The sequence below is a fragment of the Castor canadensis genome, chromosome 3, assembly GCF_047511655.1.
Source record: "Castor canadensis chromosome 3, mCasCan1.hap1v2, whole genome shotgun sequence".
Classification (NCBI taxonomy): domain Eukaryota; kingdom Metazoa; phylum Chordata; class Mammalia; order Rodentia; family Castoridae; genus Castor; species Castor canadensis.
In genome coordinates this window covers 6064654-6077558 of record NC_133388.1, presented here as the reverse complement: position 1 = coordinate 6077558, position 12905 = coordinate 6064654, and the positions used below count along the sequence as shown (strand labels likewise).

The window sequence follows — 12905 nt, the reverse complement described above, 5'->3', positions numbered from 1 at the left end:
CCCAGGAGTGCACCCTGGAGGAGGTGGTGGAGCGACTGCTATCTGTCAAAGGGCGGCCCCGACCAAGCTCCCTGGACAAAGCCCACAAGAGTGTCCAAGCCAACCTAGGCCAAAGTCAGAGGGACAGTTCTCAAAACACAGCTGCCCTCACAGCTGCCATGGAGGACCAGCAGCCAACACTGGCTTCTGCCTGCCAACATGTGATCAACATCCAGAGCTCCAGTGTCAAAATGGCTCCACAGCCAACTGCACCCAGCCCACCCCCACCTGCACCACCACTCCCCTGCTCCACTGCTGGGCCCCCTCCATCCCCACCTCCCCTGCCAGGCATGGGAGCCACATTCCCTTCAGCACCCCCTCCACCTCCACCCCCACCCCTACCCCTGCCAGGCCCTGGAGCCGCGAATCTACCAGTATCCCCTCCATCCCCACCACCCCTGCCCGGCTCCTTCCGCACCCTGCCCCCACCCCCTCCACCACTCCCAGGCATGGGATGCCCACCTCCTCCACCTCCCCTACCACCAGGAATAGGGTGGGGACCCCCTCCACCTCCCCCTCTGCCTGGCACCTCCCTCCCCCCTGTGGCGGGTGGTGTGGAGGAGATCATTGTGGCCCAAGTGGACCACGGCCTGGGCTCAGCCTGGGTCCCCAGTCACCGGCGGGTGAATCCGCCTACGCTGCGCATGAAGAAGCTCAACTGGCAGAAGCTGCCATCCAATGTGGCCCAAGGTGAGGCTCTGTTCCTGTCCCCAAACTAGAGCAGCCGCCCCTTGAGAGGGGCAGATACACTCGTGACATATGCATTCACCTGCCTGTCTCAACTGTGTGTGTCCTGCCATGCATGTGCCTGCTTTTGCATGGCCTGGGCAGCCTGGTCCCTGCTCAGGGCTCAGTTAGGAGGAGCAGAGCAGAGGCCACTTCCAAGAACCATCTTATCCTGCACATGTCCCTGTGGGCAATGCGTGTCTCTGATGCCACAGTCCCTGCCCTTCCCTGCCAGGCCCCTTTGTGCGCAGAACCCAGGGTCCTGAGAGTGCTCTGGTGCTTAGCTAAGCCCAAGGCCAGCCAGAGACCAGGTTGCCTGCCAGGATGGACACATGCACGTGTGTCCACATGCATGCATATGGCAGGACAGTGGCTCGGCGGTTTCCTTGTCAGGTACTTGTTAAGTACCTGCTATACGCTCAACCCAGGCTGGACTCCAGGCAAAACATCCTTTACAGCCCTCAGAGAACTATGCCCACCAGACACAGGACCCCAGGCCCTGGCCAAAAATGAGCTTCATGGCAGTGCTCCTCACCTACCCCTCCCCTGCAGAACGCAACTCCATGTGGGCGACGCTGAGCAGCCCTGGCACTGAGGTGGTGGAGCTGGATTTCTCCAACATAGAGCGGCTCTTCTCCTTCCCCACGGCCAAGCCCAAGGAGCCCTCAGCTGCTCCAGCCAGGAAGGAGCCCAAGGAGGTGGGAAAGGGATGAACCTAGATCCAGGGAGTGGGGTCACCCTATGCTGCCCTCCAGGTAACAGCCAGGGGCGGGTTTTCCAGGTCACTTTTCTGGACTCCAAGAAGAGCCTGAATCTCAACATCTTCCTGAAGCAGTTTAAGTGGTGAGTGTCACAGCTGTCAAGCATTCACCTGAGCCTCTAGCTCTACCCAGCGGTGCCCTCTGCAGGCCTCCTTGGGCAGTGCATGCTCCATCCCCAAGGTGGAAATGGGTAATGGTCACAGACCACCACAGCCAGGGCCCCTAAAGGCCACCAGTCCAGGCTCCTGGGGAAAACTGGTGCCCAAAGAGCAGCTGTTGCAGACCCCAAGGCCACAGATAAGCCATGACCAAGTTAGGGTGAGGACTTGACCCTGCCTCTCAGTCCCCAAGGTCTTCCCTGCTTCAGGTATTAGGTACTGGGCTCTGCCAGGGAGTTTGCTGGCTGCCCCTGAGCTGGCCTCCCATCTCCTGGAGGTCTCTGGGAGGGAAGCAGACAAGGAGAGGTTGGGAAACTCACTCCCTCACACTTGTTCTCTCACCCTCCCCAGCTCCAATGAGGAGGTCACTGCCATGGTTCGGGCCGGTGACACAACCAAGTTTGACGTGGAGGTTCTCAAACAACTCTTGAAGCTCCTTCCGGAAAAGCATGAGGTGAGCCAGGGCCTGGCCCACCAAGGAAGCAGGGAAGGGGAGGGTCCCAGCACCACCCTTCGCTAGCAAAGAGCCCAGGAGGAGCTGTAGAGCCCTGCCAGTATGAGTGGGTGCAGGCCAGGTGAGCAGGTTGTGGCCTGCAGCAGTCCAGCAGGGCTTCCCGAGTTGGGGAGAGCTGGTGTGCTGTGTGTGGGATCCTACACATGGGCCTTCTTCTGGCAGATTGAGAACCTGCGTGCATTCAAAGAAGAGCGTGCCAAGCTGGCCAATGCCGACCAGTTCTACGTCCTCCTGCTGGACATTCCCTGGTGAGCATCGCAGCTCTAGGACCCAGAGTGCAGCCCACAGGGAAGGAAAGGTCAGGGAGAGCAAGGTGGGAGCTAAGCCCAGGTGTGGAGGAGAGGTGCCACGTGGACCTCGTTAGAGTTCCAGGAGGAATGAGGCAGTCATGCAGACCGGTTTCCAAATGTCACTCGTGCCTCTCATCTCAGCCCTTCCCCTCAAGGAAGGGGTCTGCTGAGGCTGTGATCTTACTGGGCAGCCCCCATGCCTCCAGGGCTGCGAAGGCTATTGGGTTTTCCTCTAGGTCCCTGCCCAGGCCCCTCTGTCCTGGGGGCAGGCCCAGGAGTGCCCTGCCCACCAAAGTCAGAGCTCCATGCCTGGCAGACTTCTGAGCCCTAGCACTGGGAGCCCAGGAGGCCTGGGGAAGCCTCTTGGCCCTGATCCCCTGCTGTACTGCCCAGCTACCAGCTGCGAGTGGAGTGCATGCTGCTTTGCGAAGGCACGGCCATCGTGCTGGACATGGTGCGGCCCAAGGCCCAGCTGTTGCTCACCGCCTGCAAGAGTGAGTGGGGCCCAGGAAGACCGAGGGGTCAGGCAGGAGGCGTGTGCAGGAGGGACAGGCGTGTGCGGGAGAAGATAGTTTGGGCCCCTGCTGCAGCCAGTGTCGTGATAGCCATTGAGCGTGCCTGAGTGTGCCAACCCTCACCCCCCCACACCAGAAGCCACCCTGTCACCACCATTGCTGCCACTTGAGGCACACGCATAGATACACATGCCTTCACACACACTGAGCCTCACGCACATGCCGTGCACACAGACACAAGCATGCATGCGTACTCACGCGCAATCACATACACGTGCACATATATTCAGATACACGTGTACACACACTGCTGTCTGTGAACAAAGAATGGCTGGGACTTGCATGGCCACAGGGCAGGGACTTAGGTCCACATGGCCTATGTGCAGCTCATTTCTGTTAGGCACACCCAGTGGATATTCATTCCCATCTCAGCTTCTCAGCCAGGAAGCCAGGCAGGTCCTCCTTACAGCCTCAAGGGATGGTCAGTTGAGAATCAAGGTGGCCACAGGTTCCAGAAGGTTCTTCTTAGCACCCTGGTGTCCTCACTCAGAGGACAGTGTGGTGACCATCATCTGCTGGAGTTGTGAGGGTTCAATGAACGCTGACTTTGGGGCGAGACTTCCAGAGCCCCTGAGCATGTTGGTGATGAAGAGGCCATACTCCACAGAGCCCTGCCCTTGCCCCTGTCCCTGCCCCTGTTCCATGTCCTTCCTAGTGCTGAGCTGAGCCTGGGGAGGGGGCCTCAGTCCTCGGTCCCCTCCCTCAGCCGTGCCTACCTGTCTATAGGCCTGCTCACCAGCCACCGGCTACCCATCTTCTGCCAGCTGATCCTGAAAATTGGGAATTTCCTCAACTATGTAAGTCGGGGCTGCTCTGTGGCCTGCCCAGTCCTCCTGGAAGCAGAACTCATTCCCCACCCCTCACAGGGCAGCCACACAGGTAACGCTGACGGCTTCAAGATCAGCACCCTGCTGAAGCTCACAGAGACCAAGTCCCAGCAGAACCGTGTGACACTACTGCATCATGTGCTAGAGGTGTGCCACTGGGGACCTGCAGGGTAGAGTGCCCCTGCCCCTGCCCCAGCCCCACTGCCCACTACTGGCCTCTGGCCAAGCAGCCTCAGCCTGAGCTGCCCTGCTGGATCTCCCTGGCATATCTCCCTCCTGCAGTTTCCAGGGGCCTCTCCAGGATACTTGCCCCAGTCTGGAGTGGGGCAGTATTTAAGAACAGGAAAAAAAAGCTTTAAGATCACAGCTACGCTCATGGGAAGGCTCAGAGGCCCCAGGCAGGCCCTAGGACTGAGGGTTTCCTGCCTTAGTTACCAAGGGTTAAAACTGGGTGGGGCATACCCAGATCCGGGGAGAAGCCAAGATGGGTCTCACAGAACACATCCTGTTGCAGGAAGTAGAAACAAGCCACCCAGATCTCCTGCAGCTGCCCCAGGACCTGGAGCAGCCCGCTCAAGCAGCAGGGTAGGTGCTTTCACCTGCCCACCTCCTCAGCAGCCCAAGGTCCTGACCTGTGTGGTCATACAGCTACTGCACAATCCGGTTTAGATAAGGACATGAGGCCTAGAGGGGGCAGGGTGACCTGGTCTGGCATGGCCTCTTTACAAGGCTACCCTTGCCTGTGAACAAGGCCATGCACCCTCATTGTGCAGATGAGGAAACTGAGGCTTCAGGAAGTGGTGTCACCTTCCTGGGGTCCCATCCCCTGCGGGAAGCTCTGAAAGGCAGCTGGACACCCGATTCCAGGGCTCCACTGGCTGGGAAGCTTTTTTGGTCTAAGAGCTGCTGGGCTTCAAGGCAAGGAGGGCTGGCTAACCACGAGGAGGAGTTGGGGTTCCAACACAGGCAGTGAGCACCCGTTGTATAGGGCACCTAGCCTCCTACACAGGGGCCTCAAAGCTGACTTGAGCCTGGCACCTGGAGTGTGCAAATTGCAAGGTACTCGGGGCTGTGGTGAGGGCTCCACCGTCCTGGGGGTGTGCAGGTGAGGGCCGTTCGTGGCTGTGTATCAGCTGCCCCTGACGTGGCCTTTCAGGATCAATTTGGAGATCATCCACTCAGAGGCCAGTGCCAACTTGAAGAAGCTTCTGGAAACGGAGCGGAAGGTGTCTGCCTCTGTCCCAGAGGTGCAGGAGCAGTATGCAGAGCGTCTTAAGGCAAGCTGGGCAAAGGGGACTCTGGGGCTGGCAGAAGAGGCCAAGGAGGCAGCACTGAGTCTAGGACCTGCCAGGTGAAAGAATGAGCCAGGGCAAGCAGCAGGTGAGCGTGGAGGCCAAGATAGGAGAAAGCACAGCAGAGGGGCTCCGAGGATGGCCTCACTATTTCCTGGCTCTACCGTTTCCTGAGCAAAGGGGTCTCTCTGATCCTGGGGCAAGACCCAGGGCACAGGTCCCATCCTGCACTGAGACTTCTGCCTGTGGGGCCTGTGCCTCTAGCCTTTACCTCCCACCCTGCCCTTGGGTCCCTAGCCAAGAATAACTGGGTAATGACAAAGTTCCATGCCCCCAGGCCAGCATCGAAGCTTCCAGGGCTCTGGATGAGGTGTTCGAGGCCATCGAGCAGAAGAAGCTGGAACTGGCCGACTACCTGTGTGAAGACCCCCAGAAACTGTCCCTGGAGGACACATTCAGCACCATGAAGACCTTCCGGGACCTCTTCACCCGTGCCCTAAAGGTGAGCCCAGGAAGGACAAAGGGCTGCCTAAGAGCAAAGTGGGTTCTCATGCCCCCTCGCCATGGAGAAGTCACCCCTCAACATGGAGGTGGTGGTGGATGCAGCTGTGTGAGCTGAATGCACCTGGTGCTGCTGGGGCAGGAACATGCCCACCATGCCCTAAACCCAGGCCTACTGGGCTGGCAGGGGGCTGGAGGACTGGGGTGAAAAGGCACCTGTCTGCCTGAGCAGGAAAACAAGGACCGGAAGGAGCAGATGATGAAGGCAGAGAGGAGGAAGCAGCAGTTGGCGGAGGAGGAGGCACGGAGGCCAAGGGGCGAGGATGGGAAGCCTGGTGAGGCTGGGGCAACATGGAGAAAGACAGGGCCTGGGACCCAGATGGGGACAGAGGGGAAGGCTTAGGTGGAACATCTGTCCTTCCTCCCCCAACTCTTACAGGGCTGCCCCCCTGGGGGCCAGGGGGTGGGCTCGAGGGCCACTGAGTGGCTTTCTGAGGCTCTCTGGCTCTGCAGTCAGGAAGGGGCCCGGGAGGCAGGAGGAGGTATGTGTCATCGATGCGCTGCTGGCGGACATCAGGAAAGGCTTCCAGCTGCGGAAGACAGCCCGTGGCCGGGGGGACACTGAAGGAGGCAGCAGGACAACCTCAGCAGACCCCCCGAGGGCCACAGAACCAGGTGAGACCCTGGCCTGCCTCTTCCCCACCTTCCCTCCCACCGTCCCCACCCTGTGGAGGAAGCCCTCTGGGACATCAGGAAAGCCCTCCCCCCTGCTGCCCTGGGGCACTAAGGGAGGGGACAACAGAGGGACTGACCAGGCAGGGGAAGCTCCGATGAAGCCTGGATAGAGGTCTCTGCTGCTGATGTGGACATTCAACCCCTGGGCCGCCAGGATCGACAAGGCCTGGTGGCCCATGGACAGATGCCCCTGGGGCTCAGAGACCCTGAGGTTGTGGGACAGGCAGACTGGGAGAGAGCATACCTGGTGGCATCCTTGGGGCTCCGCAGACAGGGGGAGCATATGTGTTCACTTGGACGTTTCCAGCTGTCCCATGTGTGAACAGAGCAAGGACACTGGGCCCAGTCCAGCCTATGGGAAGCCACACTGGGGGCATTAGACAAGTTTGGGAGATCAGGAAGCCTTCCAGGGCCAGGATGGCTCAGGATTGGGCTCTGCCCTTCACTGACACACCTTCCATCTACAGTGGCCACCAGTGACCCTGTACGAGGCCCAGTGAATGGCACAGGCCACCATGCCTCAGAGCCTGGTCCAAATGCTGCAGCCACTGGCAAGTCACAGGACTGGGATCTTATAGATGCTGTGGCCCCCAGTCCCCAGCCCTCCAAGGAGGAGGGTGGTCCCCCAGCCCTGGAGAGGTGTTCCTCCTGGTATGTTGATGCCAGCGATGTCCTGGTCTCTGAGGACAGCCTGGACCCCCAGCCCTCTGAGGGGGGTTGGCCAGTGACTCTGGGAGGCTCTCGGGCCCTGCAGCCCATCCAGTTCTCCGGAAACAAGCCCCCTGGGGAAGAGAGCTTATGCCAGAACACTAAGGACCCTGCAGCCTTGCACAGTGTCCACCAGGCTGAAGCAGACAGCACAAGTGAGGAACCAGAGTACACAACTGTCCACGGCCGCAGTGCCAGCCTCCCTACTACAGGCCTTGGTGGTGGTGATGAGGACGAGGAGGACACAGCCCCAGAATCTGCCCTGGACACATCCCTGGACAAGTCCTTCTCTGAGGATGCAGTGACGGACTCCTCAGGGTCTGGCACCCTCCCCAGGGCCCGAGCCTGGGCTTCGAAGGGGACAAGCAAGCGAAGGAAGAAGCGCCCCTCGAGGAGCCAGGAAGGTAACTTGGGGGGAGATCAGGGCATGCAAGCGGGGCTCGGGGAGTCTGGCCACATGGTCAAAGTTCACCATCCCACACCAGGGCCCTGGACCTCTTCCGGCCATCCAGCTGGTCTCTTTTCCCCATGGGGTGCTGCGGGCTCCACCAGCATCCAGGAGCAAGGGTGATTCTGGGCACACTGCATATTACACAGGAGAGCAGCTTTGGGGCCACCGCCTGTGTTGCTGCACCCTAACCACTAATTCTTGCCTTCACATCCATCCTGCAGGAAGCGGGTGGGGGCCCCTTAAGCCTTAGCTGCTGCAGTGTCAGATCTGGCACCAGGCCAGGTTATAGCTGCATTTGGCTCAGTGGCTAGAGAACTGGGGATATTGGTGTGGCTGGTCAGGCCCCAGTGGCCCTCACCAGCTCCAAGCTCAGGGTTGCTGGCCTGTGATAAGCTGCTGAGTGTGTTTCTTTTATTTGAAAGCAGAGGTTGCCCCTGATTCTGATGATAATAAAACAAAAAGGCTGTGTGTGATCCAGTGAGGTATGTACACAGCCCAGTGCTCTGTGTAAACTAACGGTGGCAGCGGGTGCTGGGGTCTGAGCCTGCTGCCTATCCTCCTGGACACTAACCCTGGCTTCTCTCCAGCCCACTAAGTGTGTCAGCATCCCCCTCCTGTGGCCCTCGGTGGTGGGCTCCTTCACTGTCCCTGCCCCTGCTGGGGAAGGTCACCAGCCAAGCCTTGCTTGCCCAGGGTCTCCTGTGTCATGGCCAGATGCAACCTTGGAGCTGGCCTCCAGGCAAATGGGCTCCAGAGAATGGAGTAGACAGAGCCAAACTGGGCTCCCTGTTGGAGTGGGACACCAGAGCCTCTGTGAGCACAGTGTGAGGTGTTTGGGGATGGCTCCATCTCCTGACCAGCAGGATGGGCTAAGGTTGCTTCTGTCTGTGTCTTAGCCCTAATCACAGCCCTGCCTACTCTGTGGCTTTACTGACCCCAGCTCCCCAGGGGATGGCTTCACTCTGAGTCTGTGCACAGGGCTAGGCGTGATAGGGCTACTCCAACTCTTCTGTCACCTAGATGCTGGCCAAGCACTTCCCCAGGAAGACTGGGAAGATAGGGATGGTCCCAAGGGTAGACACTGCCAGGGACAAGGGTGGATGGACCTCATCTGCTCCCTATGGCCAAGTACTAAAGACTGCAAGATAATTGTTTAGTTGCTGGCTCCGTAGGTCTTCTGGGACTTTGTACATGGGCAGGACATAACTGAGAAGCAAGAGATGTGGCAGGAGCAGCCTGGGCCCTGTTGGCCCCAGCCTGCACCAGATGGAGGAAGATTCAGCACAGAGGGTGGGAAAACCCAGCCCACACATGAGCTCCAAGGGCACAGGCTGAGAGAATCCTAGCACCTCCAGCCCTGGCACTGGGACCTGGTGACTGCTGGGCCAGTGGCTTGGATCAAGGCACATGAGTGAGGTCTACTGGTACAGTGGAGGCAAGACCAGAACTTTACACTTTGCCATCATTATAGGGCCCAGTCCTCAGGCTTGCTGGGTCCTTTGCTGCCCAGAGTTAGCATCTGAACCTGGCTCCTTGGACTGAAACACCAGCCTACTTTGTAGAAGAGCACTAGGATCCCACCAGAGCTAGACTGACCTTGTAGCCTCACCTCACCTGCTGTCCCATGTGGGGGTGGAGGGGGGAGAATGGTAGTGCAGCATGTGGTCATGGGTTTACAGAGCCAGAGTCCCCTGTAGCCACGGTCCAATGAGAGATCACTGTGCCAGGTGTCATGGCTGCTCCACTCCTGGGATCACTTGGGTCAGTGTGGGCATGACCCAACCTACCAGGAGCCCATTCCAGTGGCCTAGGGCAGGAGGAAGAGCCCACCTTCTCCCTCCCAGCCCTTTTGCTTTGAGTTTGTTTTTCAGATGGGGTCTCACACTTGTGCCAGGGCCAGTCTCAGACTACAGTCTTCCCAAGTAGCTCCCAAGTAGCTGCTATTGCAGGAGTGTGCCATCACACCTGGCCCTCCAGCAGTACCTTCTGTAGCCAATGCTTCTGAGTTCTTGGAGATGAGGTCCTATCCAGAAGCATACTGTTTGGTGGTCACAGCTCTTTGGTGTCCTCTGTTCTAGCACATTTCAGCCCCCTTTTGCCTTACTGAATGTGACACATTAGAAGATACCTTGACTTTGGGTGTGTCCCCCCAAGTATCCATTGAATTGGGGCACAAACTCACCAAGCACCAAGGAAGGGCTAGGGGTCCTGGGTCCCATTGTTCTTGATAGCTGCACTGGTCGCATGGCTAGAGGAGTCTCCATAGTCCTCCCCATGGTGCAGCCTGTAGTGATCCTGACAGCCAAGTGCCCTCTTCCTGACCCTATGGCACCACAGTTTGTACCAAGATTTCCTGTCCACCGTCCCTTCTAAACCTTTCCCTCTCCCCCTTCTGTCTGAGTTATGTGAGTCTTCAGTGGGCCCAACAGGCCAGCTCCTGTCCTGTTTCTCTAAGCAGCCCCTCTCCTTGGCACAGCCCATGGTTCCTGGATTTGCCATGGCCCTGCTTGACCATTCCAGGCCACCTGCAGTAGGGACTGCACTGAAGTCCTTCAGAGTAGTCTTTTGTCTCCTGAGCAGTAGTTCTCAAACCTGAGCCTGTCCCTGACCCTGGAAGCTCACCCAGCTCTGAGGTAGCAGAGAGGTCAGGCTTTTCAAACCAGATAGCACAAAGGGTGTTGGGGTCAGGGGTCTGCAGGGCCAGGTGAGGAGCTGCCACCTAAGTACTCACCTGGAGAAAGAGCAGGCAGGACCAAGTCTAGCACAAGAAGCCAGTGGGCAGTGATGGAGGGAGCTCCAGGTTAAGGTTCAGAAAAATGTAGGCAGTGTGCTACATGGACCCCACCACAGAGGAGGGAAGCAGGTTGAGGGTGCCAAGCCTCACTGAGATGCAGCCTGTGCAGGAGCCAGACTGTTGACCTCATCTTGCCACTCTCCACTTGGATGAGTTTTGCTGGCCCAGAGAGAGAGACTGGGGTCAGAGCAGACCTGAGATGGCACAGCCTTGGCAGTGGTGATGGAGGAGTGCAGGAAGCTCAGACCCAGAAGTGGGCACCAGAGCTGCTCCTGCAAGGCTGCTCCTAACTGTGTCATTTCTTCCTCCAACAGGCCTCAGGCCCAGGCCCAAAGCCAGGGGAGCTCCTGCTCTGGCCTCAGCACAGCAGTAGGTGCTGGACGTGCTTCGTAGCAAGACCCCTTGGGGCCAGGCTGGGACTGAGCCCTGCGAAACTGAAACTCTGTGCCTTCCCCTTGGGCCCGCCTTGGGCATCAGGGCTGAGCCTGGTCTGGCACCCCCTGGATCATCTGCACGCACACAGCCTCCTGGTCTGCTTTGTAAATCACAACCACAACCCCGCACTGTGCGTGCCACAGAGGCGGGGCCTCCTGTCTGTGGCTGCATTACCCCTTGGTCCTAGGGAGATGGAGCCCTCTGTTATGGGCCCAACTTCCTCAACCCTGCCTTCCATCAGCTTGGCTGGTTTTTAATTGAAATATGATTCTGTCGTTATTCTGAGGTGGCTGAGTTAGGGATGGTGAAAAAGCAGGCTAGTGCCATGAGCAGGCCAAGGCCCCTACCCTTGGAGTCTGGCCCCATCGCAGCATGCCAGACCAAGGGTGGGGCGGAGTCTGCCTCATGGCCATAGCTAGGCCCACCCACACTGGCCATTTTGTCAACAGAGAATGGCTGGCCCAGCCAGGGGGAATCTCAGGGGACAGGAAAGGTCCTTCTGAGGGTCTATAGGTTGACTGTAGCAGCTGCTGCCTTCCTTAGTGTCCACCCAGCAGGCAGTCTGCCCAGCCCCCTGCCCTCCAGGTGTACACTGCCAAGCCTGGAGGCCTGTGGGGGCATTGGCCATTAAAGAGCAGACTTAGCCTGACATGACTGCTGGGTTCAGAGACCACAGGCGTCAGGGGAGGGGTGGGGCAGGGGCTGGACAATGCTTGAAGGTCCTGGCTGTTCTGTTGCCGTCCCCTCACAGCACTGCAGGGTCATGGGGGATAGGCAAGGCGTGAACAGAATGGGCTGATGGAAGGGTGGGAAGTGGGTGAGTAGGCCAGAGTGTGCACTAGTGCCTGGGTAGTGGGTAGGCGAGTGGCCAGTGAGGCCTACTGCCCTGTAAAGTGGGGTAGGAGGAGCTGGTGTGGGGAAGCATTGTGTGGGTGGTGTGTACAGAGGGTAGGGCTTGTGCCCCATGCCAGGTCCAGGCTCTCTCCCTGGTCCACTGCACTCTTCTGGGTCTCCAGATCCTCCAGCACCCCATGTCTCCACCAGACAGCAGGTTGGGGCCAGAGGACAGGCACTGTCTGTCTCCCTCAGGGGGTCACCCCTGCTGCTGGCAGTGTGGGGGAGGGCAACACTGAGTGAAGGGGAAGAGTATACAACAAATACCTGTCACAGTTTTTTAAAGTCGGCCAAGCATAGTGGTTCATGCCTATAATCCTAGCTACTCGGGAGACAGCCGGGAAGATTAGGAGCTCAAGGCCAGCTTAGGCAAGGTTAGCAAGGCCCTATCTCAAAAAAAACTTTTTTTTTTTTAATTTTAAATGGGGTTGGGGTCGTGGCTCAAGTGGTAGAATGCTTGCTTGCCTGTCAAGTGTGAGGCCCTGGATTCAATCCCCAGTACAGCCAAAAAAATAATAAAAATCTAAAAAGTTGTGAGTGGGGGTCTGGCCCGTGTTTTTGTGGTCATGATCAGTATAATCCTAGAATCAAACCAGGCAACAGCCTTGAGTGGGGAACAGTGGTGAACTTAGAAGGTACTGGTGAAGGGCCCAGGCAGGGGAGCCCTGCTGGAAGGAGGGTTCCTTCCATCTGGGTAGCCTCAGCCCCGGAGGAAGCTGGGTACCACAGCAGGGGCCTTGCTTCCAACAGACAGGGAATGCTTCTCGCACCACTGCCTATGCCCAGACACCTCATGCACTAGCTAGCCCAGGCCTCCTGCCCTCTCTGGAAGCTGCCACCCACCCACCCCCTCTCCCAGCAGCCTGTGTTGGGCCAGATTATCCCCCCAGAATCTCCCTGAGCATTGGCCAGGGAGTCTGTGCACAAGGCAGGCATGAGGCCACACGAGGGCCACACCAGTTTAAGATCAGCACTGTAATTCTGCTTTCCCAAATGGTTCATAGCAGCCCTGTTTCCTGCATGTAAATACCCAGTCACTTAACAGGCATCTTCTGAGAGCCCTGGGGAAGGAAGGCAGGCTCACCTGTGCACCCTGTACACCAGGGCAGGGCACGTGGCGAGCAGCCCCCAACCACAGTTGCAAGACAGGCTAGCTGTCTTGCTAGTAAGGACCACACAGTGATTGTTCCCAGCCAATTCACAAC

The 12905-nt window shown here is 58.4% G+C and overlaps 1 protein-coding gene across 6 annotated transcripts in view; it reads left to right on the top strand.

Annotated features, from left to right (window-relative positions):
• Inf2 (inverted formin 2) overlaps window positions 1–12237 on the top strand; it is a 28064-nt gene extending 15827 nt beyond the window's left edge. For 2 of the 6 annotated variants that reach the window (XM_074067039.1, XM_074067035.1), the window contains 15 exons: window positions 1–729; window positions 1318–1463; window positions 1547–1608; window positions 2036–2138; window positions 2361–2446; window positions 2882–2982; window positions 3790–3860; window positions 3930–4037; window positions 4405–4475; window positions 5047–5167; window positions 5520–5684; window positions 5916–6018; window positions 6197–6358; window positions 6886–7530; window positions 7612–7972. In XM_074067039.1, coding sequence (XP_073923140.1) covers window positions 1–729; window positions 1318–1463; window positions 1547–1608; window positions 2036–2138; window positions 2361–2446; window positions 2882–2982; window positions 3790–3860; window positions 3930–4037; window positions 4405–4475; window positions 5047–5167; window positions 5520–5684; window positions 5916–6018; window positions 6197–6358; window positions 6886–7530; window positions 7612–7697 — 2759 coding nt within the window. In that variant the 3' untranslated portion in view covers window positions 7698–7972. Of the gene's footprint in view, window positions 730–1317; window positions 1464–1546; window positions 1609–2035; window positions 2139–2360; window positions 2447–2881; window positions 2983–3789; window positions 3861–3929; window positions 4038–4404; window positions 4476–5046; window positions 5168–5519; window positions 5685–5915; window positions 6019–6196; window positions 6359–6885; window positions 7531–7611; window positions 7973–7999; window positions 8060–10685 lie in introns of those variants that run through there. The other 4 variants (XM_074067038.1, XM_074067037.1, XM_074067036.1 and 1 more) reach the window with 4 other exon arrangements.
• Window positions 12238–12905: the final 668 nt, after the last annotated feature.